Source organism: Dermacentor andersoni, chromosome 7 (genome assembly GCF_023375885.2).
Source record: "Dermacentor andersoni chromosome 7, qqDerAnde1_hic_scaffold, whole genome shotgun sequence".
Taxonomy (NCBI): Eukaryota; Metazoa; Arthropoda; class Arachnida; order Ixodida; family Ixodidae; genus Dermacentor; species Dermacentor andersoni.
Window position 1 is genome coordinate 81,822,231 of NC_092820.1, and position 13,703 is coordinate 81,835,933.

At 50.3% G+C, this 13,703-nt stretch overlaps 2 protein-coding genes across 2 annotated transcripts; both read right to left on the minus strand.

Annotated features, from left to right (window-relative positions):
* Positions 1-3,544: 3,544 nt before the first annotated feature.
* Positions 3,545-9,106, minus strand: LOC126534220 (neprilysin-1-like). The gene is made up of 2 exons (XM_050181483.3): positions 7,500-9,106; positions 3,545-5,481 (listed from the first exon to the last, which is right to left on the minus strand). The coding sequence occupies exons 1-2, from the start codon at positions 9,026-9,028 to the stop codon at positions 5,199-5,201; spliced, it is 1,812 nt and encodes a 603-aa protein (XP_050037440.2). The 5' UTR covers positions 9,029-9,106; the 3' UTR covers positions 3,545-5,198.
* A 1,093-nt stretch (positions 9,107-10,199) lies between these two features.
* On the minus strand, positions 10,200-13,044 carry LOC129385470 (uncharacterized). Its single transcript, XM_055072103.2, has 2 exons — positions 12,385-13,044; positions 10,200-11,037 (listed from the first exon to the last, which is right to left on the minus strand). Exons 1-2 carry the CDS (start codon positions 12,491-12,493, stop codon positions 10,634-10,636), a joined length of 513 nt encoding a protein of 170 aa, XP_054928078.1. The 5' UTR covers positions 12,494-13,044; the 3' UTR covers positions 10,200-10,633.
* Positions 13,045-13,703: the final 659 nt, after the last annotated feature.

A 13,703-nucleotide genomic window follows, 5' to 3' on the forward strand; every position in this document is an offset into this window, starting at 1 on the left:
GTCTCTGTGAGTCGATCTCTGTAGAAGCGAGCGTACGCACGAATCACGCAATAAACGCATGCGACACTACTTTCCCCACTTAAGCGCAACCTTCACGCGCAGCCGAGGGTGACACACTGCACGAGGCCCAATCCGCATTCAACGCTCTTGACGCTCGACCCGCGGCGGTCCGCTGACAGCGCTTCCGACCGATTGTGATGCAGCGACGACACCGCGTCCCCTCTTCTCGCTCCGGGTCTTTCAAACCAGACCGCCGAAGCGGTCCCTCCTCTACGGGCCGCGGCCATCGTTGATGTCGTACGTCTTTTATAATTGCGATGATTGGCGGCGCGCCGCCAGGGAAGGGGTTGAGCTAGTTGGGGGGGGGGGGGGGGACCAGTTTCTGCGACCTTTGTCCGCGCATCGCATCGAGAGTGGTGCGCGGGCCGCGAGAGCGCGCTGCTGTGCCGTCGTCGTGGCGACAATACCAGGCCACCTCGAAGACGTGTAGACCGCGGCGTTGCCGGCCTCCTCCGGACTCTGGGGCGCCTCGCTCGCCGCGCCAGTGAGACAGCCCCGGAAAGAGAAGCGAAGAAGGACTGCTAAGATGCAGTCAGTTAGTCCGCCGCTCGCCGCGCCTTCTCCCGCTGCAGCGTTCCTCCTCTTGTCGGTCACACGGCCTGCGCTGGAGATCACAATGACCTCCCCCCTCCCCCCGAGGGGGGAGCGACGGGCGCGCGCGCGGACTCTTGCTTTCTTCCAGCCGGCGATTCTCGTAGCACAATTGACCTCTCGAGGATCGGGCGTGCGTATACGTGCGTGCGGTTGTGAGAGCTGCCAGTATGCGGAGCAGTCCACAACGAGGGATCGAGCTTTTCGCGTTCGCGAGTGCTTGCAATGTCGGTCTCTCGCGCTCTTTCTTTTTTTTTTATTTTTTTGTTCGGAGCGCGAGCGCTACACGCGTTTTCGCGCACACAGAAGCGCCGCGAGAGAATTGCACGCAGGCACGCTATGGTCGCCGTCAACTGGCGGTCCCCGTTCGCGGAAGCCGAATGTTCAGAATACCACCGTGCCGGCGCTACAAAGGCATGTCAGAAATTTGCGCAGCGGGACTTTGTATCATGTGAATGGGCTCTCGTTTTCGTTCTACTAAATCTATTTTCGAATATCATGTATTTTTGTCCGTTAATAGAATATGGCACTTTTACAATGTGCACGACGGTCGTATGGGACGGACGGACCAGCAAGAAGCCAAAAAATAATAAAAGAAAGAGAGAGAAATCAGGGAAGAAACGTACGATCAATAATATAAGGTTGCGAAGACACATATTCCCACTTTATAAATATAAGGGGCCTTGCTCTTCCTGGCACCGTTGTAGCAGATGCGCAATAACAGCTCTTAATGCTGTTCGACCATCAGACGATCACGTGGTCACTGTGTGCGTCAATAGATGCTTACGTTAACGATAACGCTGTGTGAACAGTCCACTCATGTACGTGATCTACACGCTGATTTCCACTGATCATTCGTTTGCTCAAGTGGCTGCTGCACCCACCCAGCCTGTACAACCTTTTACCCCCGTAGCATTTGATTTTCGCAGGTCGTGAGTGCCCTTGTTTGCTTGTGCAAGGAGTGTACACCGTAAGCACGCTGTATACTCTTTCGTCCTTCCCACAGAAAGTGTAAAAGACGTTGCGCACTCCGGCGAAAGGCTGAACGTAAAACACGGGCCTCCGAGAGCGCAGCACTTTCTTTATATATTTTTTTTCTCAGCGTGAAGGAGAAAGTGAACAGAAATTCGCCAGTCATGCGCGTCTGCCAGGCGCGATTATACGAGTTACGGAGCGCGTGGACGCACGACTCCGTGCGGTTTGAGAGGTAATCGCTGCAGGTATATACGCGCGCACACACAAACACACACACACACACTCGGGTGGGAATCGCGTTCCTGTGGGAGATCCATTCAGCGTACGCGGCAGCGTCGTGGGCGCCCAGCCGAGAATCCTCCTCGTGTGATAATCGCAGGTCCTGAGGCCACACGGCGACGTCCTTCAGAGGTTTCTTGATCTGCCATTTCTTTCTCTCTCTCTCTCTGTTTGACCACCGCAGCGTCGTCCCACTTACGAACATCTCATTCATCACGCAGGCGCACAAACTGTCGATTTTTAAGGGGGGAGGGGAGGGGGGGCTTTCGCTGGCCCGCCTGGGCCATCACAGTTGCTCGCAGCTACACCGGCTCACGCGGAACACCCCGGCCCTTCCCCGCGGCCAGCAGGCCTCTGGGAACTCTCCACCTCAGTGCGGCCGCATCTTCACTCCCGGTCGTCGGCGATTTACAAGCCGACGAAATAATTGACGATGCTTTCTCGTGAGCCCGAATACCCCGGTGCCAAGTGCTGAGAATGGGGCATGGTCGTGCACGTGCTTGGTTGGTGGTCGAGAACAAACCGCAGCCTCCGTGATCAGTCAACGCGCAAGGACTGAGTTCGTGGTGGAAAAATTGCCTGCCCTCGTGACCCAGTGTCCGCGTAGCCTGCAGCGAAAGGTCGCAAGTTCGAAACCCGCTTCCACCGGTTGGCCCTCGTCGAAATTGAGTAGTGGCGTCCCTTGGCCCGACACTCAGCATGATGGAGGTGATGATGATGATGACCTCAAAGCTGTGCATGATACCCAAGGGAGACAGGCAACTAATTGGGTGGCGCAGGCAAAATGAGATGTGTACTGATGCTCAAAAAAAAAAAAAACGAAGCGAAGCCGAGCAGGGAATAATGAGTGTGACGTACTTCTTGGCTTCATAGTCCCGGCATCTACAGCTGCCGTAGCCTTTGAACGTGGAACTTACCAGAGGCAAAATACCCAGTTTGTGTTCCCGGATGCCGGCAATGTAAATCTTCGAGCAAACTGACAATATCGCCTAGAACAGATTAGCACACTTCTTGTTTTGAGGTTGCTAGCATTACCATCTTTGGGTTTCCATGACTTGCTGCAGAATGAACGAGTGAACGAGTAACAATGGTAAAATTAGAATTACTGGGACACAACTTAACAAAGGCCTATAATGTAACAAATCTGAATTTGAATTTTACATCTTGTTCGTTCAAACGAGTTGAGGATGAGACTAAAGGCCTGACAGAGCCTGACAGAGGTATCAGCCCCTGCAAACGACAGGTTTGGCAGCAGGTTACAAACATTAAAATTATCGGGTTTTGCATGCCAAAACCACTTTCTGATTATGAGGCACGCCGTAGTGGAGGACTCCGGAAATTTCGACCACCTGGGGTTCTTTAACGTGCAACTAAATGACCATAGCCACTGAACAACCACGGTGGGTGGCAGGTTACATACATATGCACAATTTAGCAGGCTACAACAGCGTTGATTACAGTGAAAAATCATGGTAACGATGTCTATTTTCACTATATTTAAATAGAGTATATATTTAAGTATATATAAAGAGAAATGTACAGCAAGAGTATGCGCAGAAAAAAAAAATATCTCACAGACTAATTGTGAGCTAAAAGAATACAAACTAAAATGAAATGAAAACTGGAAACAGGACAGGAATGCATTCAAGGATCTTTATTTGCCTTAACACAAATATGCTACACAAAAATAATAAACGAAATCATATCACGTGAATCCTCCAAAGAAACATGCAATTTATGGGATAAACATTTTTCATTTTATAAGTATTCAAGTTACATACACATAATTGCAAGTATACGTATAATTTATCTAATCAATCGATTATTTATTTTCTAAAAATGGCACAATATCGGTGATAAACGGGTAATTATTTCGTTCACGGAGGCTGTTTGGCTATAGCTTCGGTTCTCGGCCGCCTATAGTCTAGTGAGCACTATGAACGGTCGAGACCGAGATACCTCCTTGCATACACTCGAAACATAACTGTTGCAAGGGCACACATATCCACAATTTGATGTTACCGGAATCATTTGCCTTAAAGAACAGTATGCTCAGAATTATGGTAGCTTACCCTGATTTGAGTCACACAGATTAGATAAATAGGATTAATATCTCCTGAGTCAACGACATGTAACTGCGATGCCAGGTATCATGACACAGAGGAAAAAAAAAGAAAATGCTGTCTCTCCCGTAATCGAGAGCAGATGTAACTGTGAAATGGCAACCGTCAAAACAGATTGGTTGGAGATGATACTAGACACCATCTTAAAACCGGCGTAGCGCATGTTCTCAACGGCACACCACACCCCACCAAAACACACCACACCACGCCACATTGTGCCACCGCGTAATACTCCCCTGTCAGAGAGAGAACCCCGATGCGTTCTTGCACGCGAAAGGCCACAAAAACCCTTCTGCGTTTCGTCAAGGACACTGGACTGTATGAACGCTTTTGACAGGGGAGGTTCCTCTGCGACTGTGAATGACTGACTATTATTATTTTTTGTTCTCTCCTTATCTGTTCCAATTTCTTACTCCCCCAGTGTAGGGTAGCGAATCGTACACGCCCTTGGTTAACCTCCCTACCTTTCCCTCTTCGTTTTTCTCTCTCTCCCTCTCTCTCATTCCAGACCTCGTCCACGCCAAACAGTGGCCGCGGCGTTCCTCACGCTGCCTGCTCCAACGCTGCCGGCACGCAAGACGTGCCGCGGAACTCACGGACCACTGGCGTTCAAAACAGCACAGGCAACCCTGTATCAGTGCCAAAAGGTGGCAATCAAGTGCATAGTGTACCGTACCTGCCTTTTGAGCGTCGCCTATCGCAAATGACAAGTACTTCAGGGTACTAGAAGTTACAGCTTGTCTGATATTGTGAACAAACAGGAAAAACTCGGAAGCAATATATTTTGCAACTTCTTCGGGCAGTAAATAGCCTATGTAATGCGGTGCCGTACGAAGTGTTGGCGCCGAAAGGCCTCCTTTTCTTTAGTTCTGAGTGGCTGCCGGGATGATCTAGTTTCTCTCTCGCTGGTGTTCTCGTTCCATACTGAGCGTCCGGACAACGGCTCAGGATTTTGCCTGAAGGTATCTCGAAGGTCGCCAACAAAGGAAGCTGAAAGCATTTCGTGCTTAGAAACATCCAAGCCCCTGCACCTTTTTTTGAGTGTGTGTGGTTATTGGCGAGAAAAAAAATGAAAGCGTCCACCTTTACTGAAAGGTGGCACGTTCACGACGTACATTTACTTTCAAATGAGGAAAACGCCCCAACAAACACCCTCGAATATTTCCTTTCTTATCTCTCGTCTTCGGTGAACCAGAGGGAACAGCGTTCCTTGCGTGGGTACATGGTGTCCCCTTCCTGGCAGCCGAAGGCCTCGGTGAAGGCCTTGAAGTTGGCGAGGGGCAGGTTGACGCGCAGCCGCGGTGGCGTCTCGCCGAAGAACGCCATGCGGCGCTCGTACCGCGTGTCGTTCGTGCGGTAGCAGTGGGCGCGGGCAAACTGCACGAAGAACAGCCGGCGCAGCATGGGCCCCGAGCCCACGGCCAGCGTGCGCTTGGCCTGCCGCATGTAGTACCTGCAGTGGCAGGTTTCACCAGTGTATCGAGATTACAAATGATGCGAAAGAAATAATGAATTCGGGGGTTTTTACATGTCATCATCATCATCATCATCATCATCATCATCATCATCAGCCTGGTTACGCCCATGCAGGGCAAAGGCCTCTCCCATACTTCTCCAGCTGCCCCGGTCATGTGCTAATTGTGGCCATGTCGTCCCTGCGAACTTCTTAATCTCATCCGCCCACCTAACTTTCTGCCGCACTCTGCTACGCCTCCCTTCCCTTGGGATCCATTCCGTAACTCTTAATGAACGTCGGTTATCTTCCCTCCTCATTACGTGTCCTGCCCATGCCCCATTTCTTTTTCGTGATTTCAACTAAGATATCATTAACTCGCGTTTGTTCCCTCACCCAATCTGCTCTTTTCTTATCCCTTAACGTTACACCTTAACGTTACATGTCGCCACAACATATATCAGGCACGAGCACCTGTCTTTATTAACGTGACAGCGTTAAGGGCCACATGTCGCAAAAAATCCTGCGTCGGCGTCCCGCGTGTAGCGTAGGACGTCGCTTCGGCGAAAGTAATTTCGAACCAAATCCCGAACCACGCATATCCAACCATTCTTCTACCACCAAAGTTGCTCACATCTTGTCTGGCCGTTCTTTACAAAGATATTCCTCGGAATTTTGAGAACTGCAGCCCACAAACAAATGTAATGGAAAGAAAGACACCGACAGCGCACAACGTTTATGCTAGCTCTTCTAAGACCGAAATATTAAACGGTGGGAAACAGTAACAGGAGACCGCCCAGGCAAGAGGCCGCGTTTCTACCAGAACGCTTACCTTCGCGCATAGCATTGGCTGCCAGCGTTTACCGGTAAACGCTACGGTTACATAAGCTGCAGTTGTAGCCGCAAATTTTACTATGGCTGATTGCCCCGAAGTACGGCAGGACATCTTGTGAACCTGACATTTAGTACCGTCACGGCCAATATTTCGATTAGAGCCACAGAACTATAGCCTGCACGCCGTCACAAGGTTGTTGGATAGTTTACTGCCGGAGCGAAAAAAAAAAAAAAAATGAAGAAGGAAACGAACGATATGTGGGCAGGCGCTAACTTTGACACCTTCTCTCTCAGTATCGAACTTGTCAGCGATTAATTTTGTAATAAAATCAACCGCCGATGCCTTTCAATTTCATGACAAAAGATTCTTGCTTGCGGCAGTTTATTTTCTGTGGGCCTAGTATGAGAACTGCTTTTTTTGCAACTGTTACATGTGTTTTGGCGAAGCTGACGGTAGCGATAGCCGAGAGTATAGTTGGAAATTCGCAAATTTGAGGGCAAAATTTCGGCGGCCCAAGAAGCCCACGTTTCACCGCACCCTCCCTTGCTTTCGCAGCGAAACACAAAGGAGAGAATTGTGAGCTCCCTTGTCACACTCCCCACACACAGATAGCCCTTTCGCACACAGACAGCCCTTTCACAAACGACATCAAATTCGAACGCTGTAGCTTCAGCTCGCTCTTTTGCGTGGGAAAGGGTCACATGACAGTATTATTGTTGCCTCTGGTATCCAGATAACAAAGAAATTTAGTGGGCTCACATCGGGCAAGCCCTAAAGATGATCGTGCTCGACAACGCCAGGTGACGTAGCAAAAAAAAAAAATACATTAAACTTGGGACATAATGGGAAACAAAGAGGCACAAAAATTACGGCTCTATTTCTTTGTCTATGATCCGTTTGTATCGAGCTTCGAAAGTTCTACAGCGACTTCTAACTCGCCCAAGCTCCCACCCTGCTATGCTATATATGTCCAGTGACCTCTCGTAGACATCTAATTTAATTACTATATTAAGCGGTACCAATCAACAAATCACCGAACCCCGTAAACCATACTCGCAAGTCTTGCTCAGCGAGGAAAATGATTTCTTGCCACACGTGCTCGCCCGTCTGCCGCTTCCAACGGGAAGTCAATGAAAAGGAGTGAGTGAGTGCTTCACGCCCCGCACATGCGTTGGGCGCTCACCTGAATAGCGGATAGATGATAGCGTTGTCCGCGATGTCGTCCTCTATGGTGCGTATCAGGTCCACGTCGTCGCGGAGAATCTCCTCCAGGGCGCGCTTGTACTGGGCCCGAAAGCAGTCGCGGATGACGTGGTACTTGGCCGCCGTCTCGTGGCTCCACCAGCTCCGCACGCGGCCCCTGTGGTCGATGTACGAGCCGCGCTCGTCGATGGCTGCCACCAGGCCTCGCGCCATGTTCGCGCCCAGAACGGGGATGTCCAGCGCGCGCAGCTTGCCACCGGCCGTCAGGTTGAGAGCGGCCACGTTGGAGTACGGGTAGAAGAGCGCGTTGCGACCGTGCGTGTACTCGTAGCCCAGCGCTAGGCTGGACGCGTGGTAGCGGTTGTCCCAGTCGCGGGAACGCGTCTGCGGCCGGTAGTAGGTGCGGCGGCTGTTGATGAGCATGTTGTACAAGCCCTCCAGCAGCCGTGTGCCGCGGAACACGGGCACGTTGAGGTTGTAGTACTCGGCGATCGGCGTCAGGTTCTGCGTCGTCCCGAAGAAGGTGAACTGGACGGCCTTGAGCTTCTCGACGGCGACGACGCGCTCGACCGGGTCGTACCAGGGAGTGCGCTTGGCGACCATCTGTAGGTGTCGGTTGAGGTCGCCGAAGACCTCCTGGACCTCGGCGTCGTAGCGCGTGTCGTACCGCAGCGTGCTCTCGGGAAGTCCCAGGGACATCCGGAGGAAAGTGCGCGTACCTTGCGGGTAGACCAGCTCTAAGAGCCTCGCGCAAGCCTGCAGCCTCAAGTTGGCGCTGGGTACCATGCCGTCGAAGCTAAGCGGCGTAAAATATTCCACTACGTCGGGAAGCACGGCTGAAAGATGAACCATCACCCTGTAGCCAACGTAGAAGACGACGCTCGATGTGTTCGTGTTGTCCAGAATTTTGGCCAGTTCTTCTAAATACTGCTGTGCCAAGACTTCGACGCTCACGAACTCCTCTTCGTCGGCCGGAAAGTTCTTGAGCAGCGTGGTAAAGTACGCCTTCCACTCCCAGGCGTGGCCGTGTGGCAGTTTGTCCAGGGTGCGCGTCCTCAAGGGCGGAGGCTCGAACTGTCGCGGGCTGACGGCCTCCTCCAGCTGGACTTCCAATCCGACAATCTCGGCTGCCTGCACCTCGGCCGCCACCTTCAGGGAGCCCATCTGAATGAGAGCTTTGGCTATACTGACGGCGTACTCCGTGAGGTTCGAAGACGTGTACCACGTCTGACTCCTCTTGAGGATCGTCGCCGGAACGTCGAGGTGCACGGCGTACTTGGACTCGTACTCGTTCTTGACGGTCACGCCGACCAGCGGGAAAACGCCCAGGGCAGCGTCCACTTTGCCGACGAGCGCCGGAAGGCTGCTGATGTTTTCGGGCAGCCGTGACGGCCAGCGGCCAAGGCCGATGTCTTCTAGGATGTCCTGGAAAGGGTCCCAGCCCATGCCGTTGCGGCTGTAGACGGCCGTGCAGTTGGGCAAGAAATTGGCCGCTTGATTGATAAACATGCTGGGAAAGTCCTTGTAAGGGTCCGCCTCACGGTATGCACTGAATGTGTCCTGTAGATTGTTCAGGAGCCTTTCCGTGACCTGTGATGAGAAGGCGTTTAGCAGCCGATCAGTCGTCCAATTTAACGACTCTGTGGAGCAGCATAGCTAAGAAAGGTTCCAGATAATTTAAAATACAGATAAATATATTTTTACTGTTGTTCTTGCAACTTTCCGAGAGAGACACCCGTCCACTCGAGGTATGTTTATATATCTGGGCCACTCATGAAAAATTAGGTACCCATCGGTTAGGTTTCAGAACTGCAGACGCCGGAGTGTTCTAATACAAATTTACTCAACTCCGCAAGGGCTTTTTATTTATTGTAGTGATTGCACTTGTTAACCCGACACAATGGGGCGTGACGTGTTAAATCACTGAGTCTAGTGCTGAACGGATGTGGTGCACATGATTCAATGTGAGGTTCAGACGAATGTATCAACCACGAAATAGATAACTTTCTGGAGAAATAAAAATTTCATGCATGTGCTACAGCTACCAGCAAACGAGTTAATGCTTTTAGGGCTGTAGCAACAAAGCAAACGTGGTACGAGTTTCCCAGAAAGAAAGCATCGCAGTAAAAAAAAAGGGGTTCCTTGTTTTTGGCTAAAAGTTGGAAGCAACGCGTTTTCAAGTGCTCGCACTACCAGCGTGACAGAAATATTCGACAACTCAAATCACGGAAACACTGAAGGGGCACCGAGTTTTGCGTAAATCCGCAAGGTCAAAGAAGTTTCTTTTCTCTTGATGCTTTTTCCAGAATTGAATTTAAAAATGGTAAGAGAAGATGGTACCACGGTCAGATTATCACGTTGCCTAATTCTGCGAAATTTAGGGAACCCTACACACTCGTGTCCCCAGACCTGGGGCATACTTGACCACTAACTCGCATCACTCCTCATAGTTCGTGCAGTGTAGCCCAAGTCTGTGTATATATGTAAATGAGTTGCAGATTACGGCCGCTAGATCGTATATGCCACAAGTGTATCTAGAATATGGAATCCGCGCATTGCACGAACCCTTGTCGTCACAGAAGAAGCGGAAATGTGCACGCAGTTCCCTTCTCGAGTGAAACAGCGTCGCTCGTCAAGGCTAGGGCGCTATCGCGAGCTCGGTCTCGTTTTCACTTGTACGGCGCGGTGCGCTTCATTTCTAAAGAGAACTCTACATTCTGTGGCTCTCACTTGATTGGCGCTCTAGTTAACAGTCCTGTAGTAAAATGTGTCAGTGCACTACATCCACACCAATGTCTAGAAATGTTCAATCGCCAGCAACCAAATGTCATACAGCGCAAAGCCGAGCGATTGTGTTGTCGTCATAAGTAGTCCGGAGACTACAGCCACCTACGGAAAACATTCGATTTTCTCTTTTTGTGACCCTGCAACGCGCAATTTGGGCCTACACTTTATTGCATGTAGACACGAGTTGCACCCCCAAATTTCTAGCTGCTTGTCGTGGCTGCAAAAAGAAAAAAGAAAAAAGCAATTTCGCCGCACCCGTGGTCTTCAAACTGTTGTCCGCGATTGCGCATTTGCTCGAGTGAAAAATAAACAAAATTAGCGCGCGCTCTAGAAGGCCCATCCGTTAATTTTAACAGCGCTCCGAACTGTGCACCACCTCACGGTTGGTTCGCGTAGCACGCTTGCCTGGTTGATGTAAGGCTGTCGTGGCGCGGCGACTTCCTTGAGCAGTTCCCCTTCTCTGTCCAAGCCGCCGGAGCCGCAGACAAACTCGTAGAAGTCGTCGCAGGCGTCCAGGCGCGGGACGTCGCTGCTTCCGCGAGCGGTAGCGGTGCCGTTGCCGGTACCCGGCAGCGCTCCCGGAGGGTCTCGCGCCTGGCGGTGGTGCGGAGCGGCGGCGTGGAGAGCCCCGTCGGAGTCGTGCCAGAGGTGGTGACGGTGGTGTAGCCTGCCGGAGGCGTCTGCTGATTCGTCGTGCTCGTGGAACTGCATGTCCATTCTGCGGTGGTATCCTGCGCCACGTTCAGAGGACGCGCTTTTGTGGGGAGTGCGAAGACGTCCGTGCTCGCGGTTATGTGCAAGGCGTTTCCTGCACACGCGTGTCCCGCACGCACATATTCGTTTTATGTAACATTACATTCTTAATACAACACTCACCTCGTGGCCGACGGCCACTGCAGTTGAGTAGCCGTTGATAATACACGCAAGCAAGAAAGAGCTACACAAGGACACCTTAATATGACTTGCGTTCATCCTGTCGATGTTTCCTTGTGTGCTTGTGTTTTTCTTTTTCCGCGCGCACAGCTGTGCTGACGGATTAGCACTAATCCTCCAAGATGTCAGTGCAAATTAGGTTCATCTTAAAGGCCTCCGAGATAGCTGCAGTCCGGGCCTTTGTATATCACACTGGGTACAAAGAGAAACAAGGCGCATGCGGCAACTTTGACAGGACAGGTCACACAGGCGTCACCGAGTTCACCACCGTTTGCTTATACCTTAATGAGTCGATGTTAGAAGCTTGCGGTATCTCACAGGGACAATGTCTCGCGTACTACAAGGGTTCTGTGACATTGCTCGTTCTGTCACATTGTTGATATTGTTCGAAATGTTCGTTGGCGAGTTTTTTGTTTATGTCGCTCACTTCTTTTTACGGTTACGTCGCAATGTCGTGCGTGCATTAACTGCTCTTCCGCTAGTTCTACACTAACTATGCGCATAAGCGTAAAGGAAGCTATATGTGTAACTATACCACTTGTTTAAGAGCGAAGGAGTTTCAGCGAAGGAGTTCTAGCACCACGCCTCTGCGCCTACATCTCCTTGTATCTCTCATGTTAATAAAACATAAGATGCACACTTTTTCTGCCCAGTAGATGCAAGATGTTATAAAAAGAGTTGTCGCTCTGTTTATTGGGTTCTGAGAACAAGGGTTTTGTGCATTCATGAAACTGGTTGTCCCCGCAACCGCGGGCGAGGCTGTTCGACAGGTCTGCCGCAAAGCAGACATTTTCCTGTCACGCAATGAGCCCTTACCTGCGGTGCCAACTCTCCGGGGTGTCGCGTAGCACGAAACGCGCAACTCAGCAGATCGATTTCGCACTGTTAATATGTATACTTCCAACCGACCAAATTCTACAGCTCAGACGCGCAAGCGCCAGAGTGTTACGCCTTCCGAGGAAGAGAATTCGCGACATAGTCTATGGTAGACACCCGTTTCTCGAGCCACCAGCTTAACATCCACCGTGTAGCGAAGTCTCTCCACCGTAAAACGCTGGAGGACAGAGAAGATCGGGGCTCCAGTGGCTCAGCTAAAGAATTTGGCCGCCATGGAGGCGCGCCATGACTGAAGCTCCGTGGCTTACCCTCGAGTATGAGGAAGGCCAGGATGAACGCCGAAGCGAACAGAACGGCCGAAGCGAAGGACGAGAGCACGGACATGCAATGGTGGGCTATCTTCCGTAGCTTGGACATGGTGGGCTGCCGGTCTCTCCTCCAGGAACTCGAGGCGCAAAGCAGCTCTGGCAACGGTCGCGACGCCCTTCGCTGTCTTCTTCTGTGCCTCGCGTCTCGTGACCGCGTGCTGCTGCTGCTGCTGATGATGATGATGATGGCCTCATGTTATGGCTCATACCCACACTGGGGGATTGGCCAAGAATTGCGTGCTGAAACGTTCACCTAATCTTTTGAAGTGCTACTTATTCGATGAGAAAAAATATAACGAAAGAGAGATTAAAAAAAAAACATACAAAAACAAACAAAATTCAAGACAAAAGTTAAAAAAGTTATTCGTTTTGTTGACTGAATGTAACTGCAAACGGCATCAAATACGTCCCTGTGGCTGACCCCTATAACTGACGCACCGAAAGATAGTATGATTTCTGGTGATAATATTAACCCTAATTTTGCGAACGGAAGTTCTTGGTGTCTTTTTCTTAACAATTTGTATCGTCGACATACCAAAAAATAATGATCTAGTGATCCTGTTTCTTGACAGTATGGACACAGAGGCGATAGCGTCAGACCAGTCCTGTGTAAATATAGGTTTAATGGAGGGACATGGCAGCGTAATCTCGTGATCGCTACTTCTGATTGTGCATCAAAGATGCTTCATCTTTCTCCCATTTTCGAACACGTTGGACTTTCTTTTTTTGCAGCATGTTTACATAAATTTCCGTGAGTAGATCGAGTGCCCGTCTACGTATTTCTTTTTGATGATTCCGTACTCATGAGAAAAACGTATTATGGCAATGCCCAGTCATGCAACCTATAAAAGGGTTGCAAGACTTTACCGTCAATTAACTCAGTTATATTTATCAGGACGCCTAATTGAGGGGCGATAACAACGTGCTAAATATCTTTCTCTGTCATTTTTATTGCACGTCACACTTAACTGATGGGATAAAGAACGTAGACTGCTGATAACGAATGTTTCTTTCCCCTGTTTCTTGGTTTATTAGCAAAGCACTCAAAACCTGAACAGTAACTGCGGCTGACAGGCATCTGTCTCCATGTTACGCTCGTCAGGTTACGCAGCGCTTTCCTGGAAAATATTGTCCCTTTAAAAAATTAAATTAAATTATGGGGTTTTGCGTGCCAAAACCACTTTGTGATTATGAGGCACGCCGTAGTGGAGGACTCCGGAAATTTAGACCACCTGGAGATCTTTAACGTGCACCTAAAT

Excerpts from the sequence above, each read along its gene's own strand:
- LOC126534220 (XM_050181483.3), bottom strand. The coding sequence starts at position 9,028 with ATGTTTATCAATCAAGCGGCCAATTTCTTGCCCAACTGCACGGCCGTC. Across the intron at positions 5,482-7,499 it reads ATCATCTATCCGCTATTCAG|GTACTACATGCGGCAGGCCA; the intron begins GTGAGCGCCCAA and ends CTGCCACTGCAG.
- LOC129385470 (XM_055072103.2), bottom strand. The coding sequence starts at position 12,493 with ATGTCCAAGCTACGGAAGATAGCCCACCATTGCATGTCCGTGCTCTCG. Across the intron at positions 11,038-12,384 it reads GGCCTTCCTCATACTCGAGG|GATACCACCGCAGAATGGAC; the intron begins GTAAGCCACGGA and ends AACGTGGCGCAG.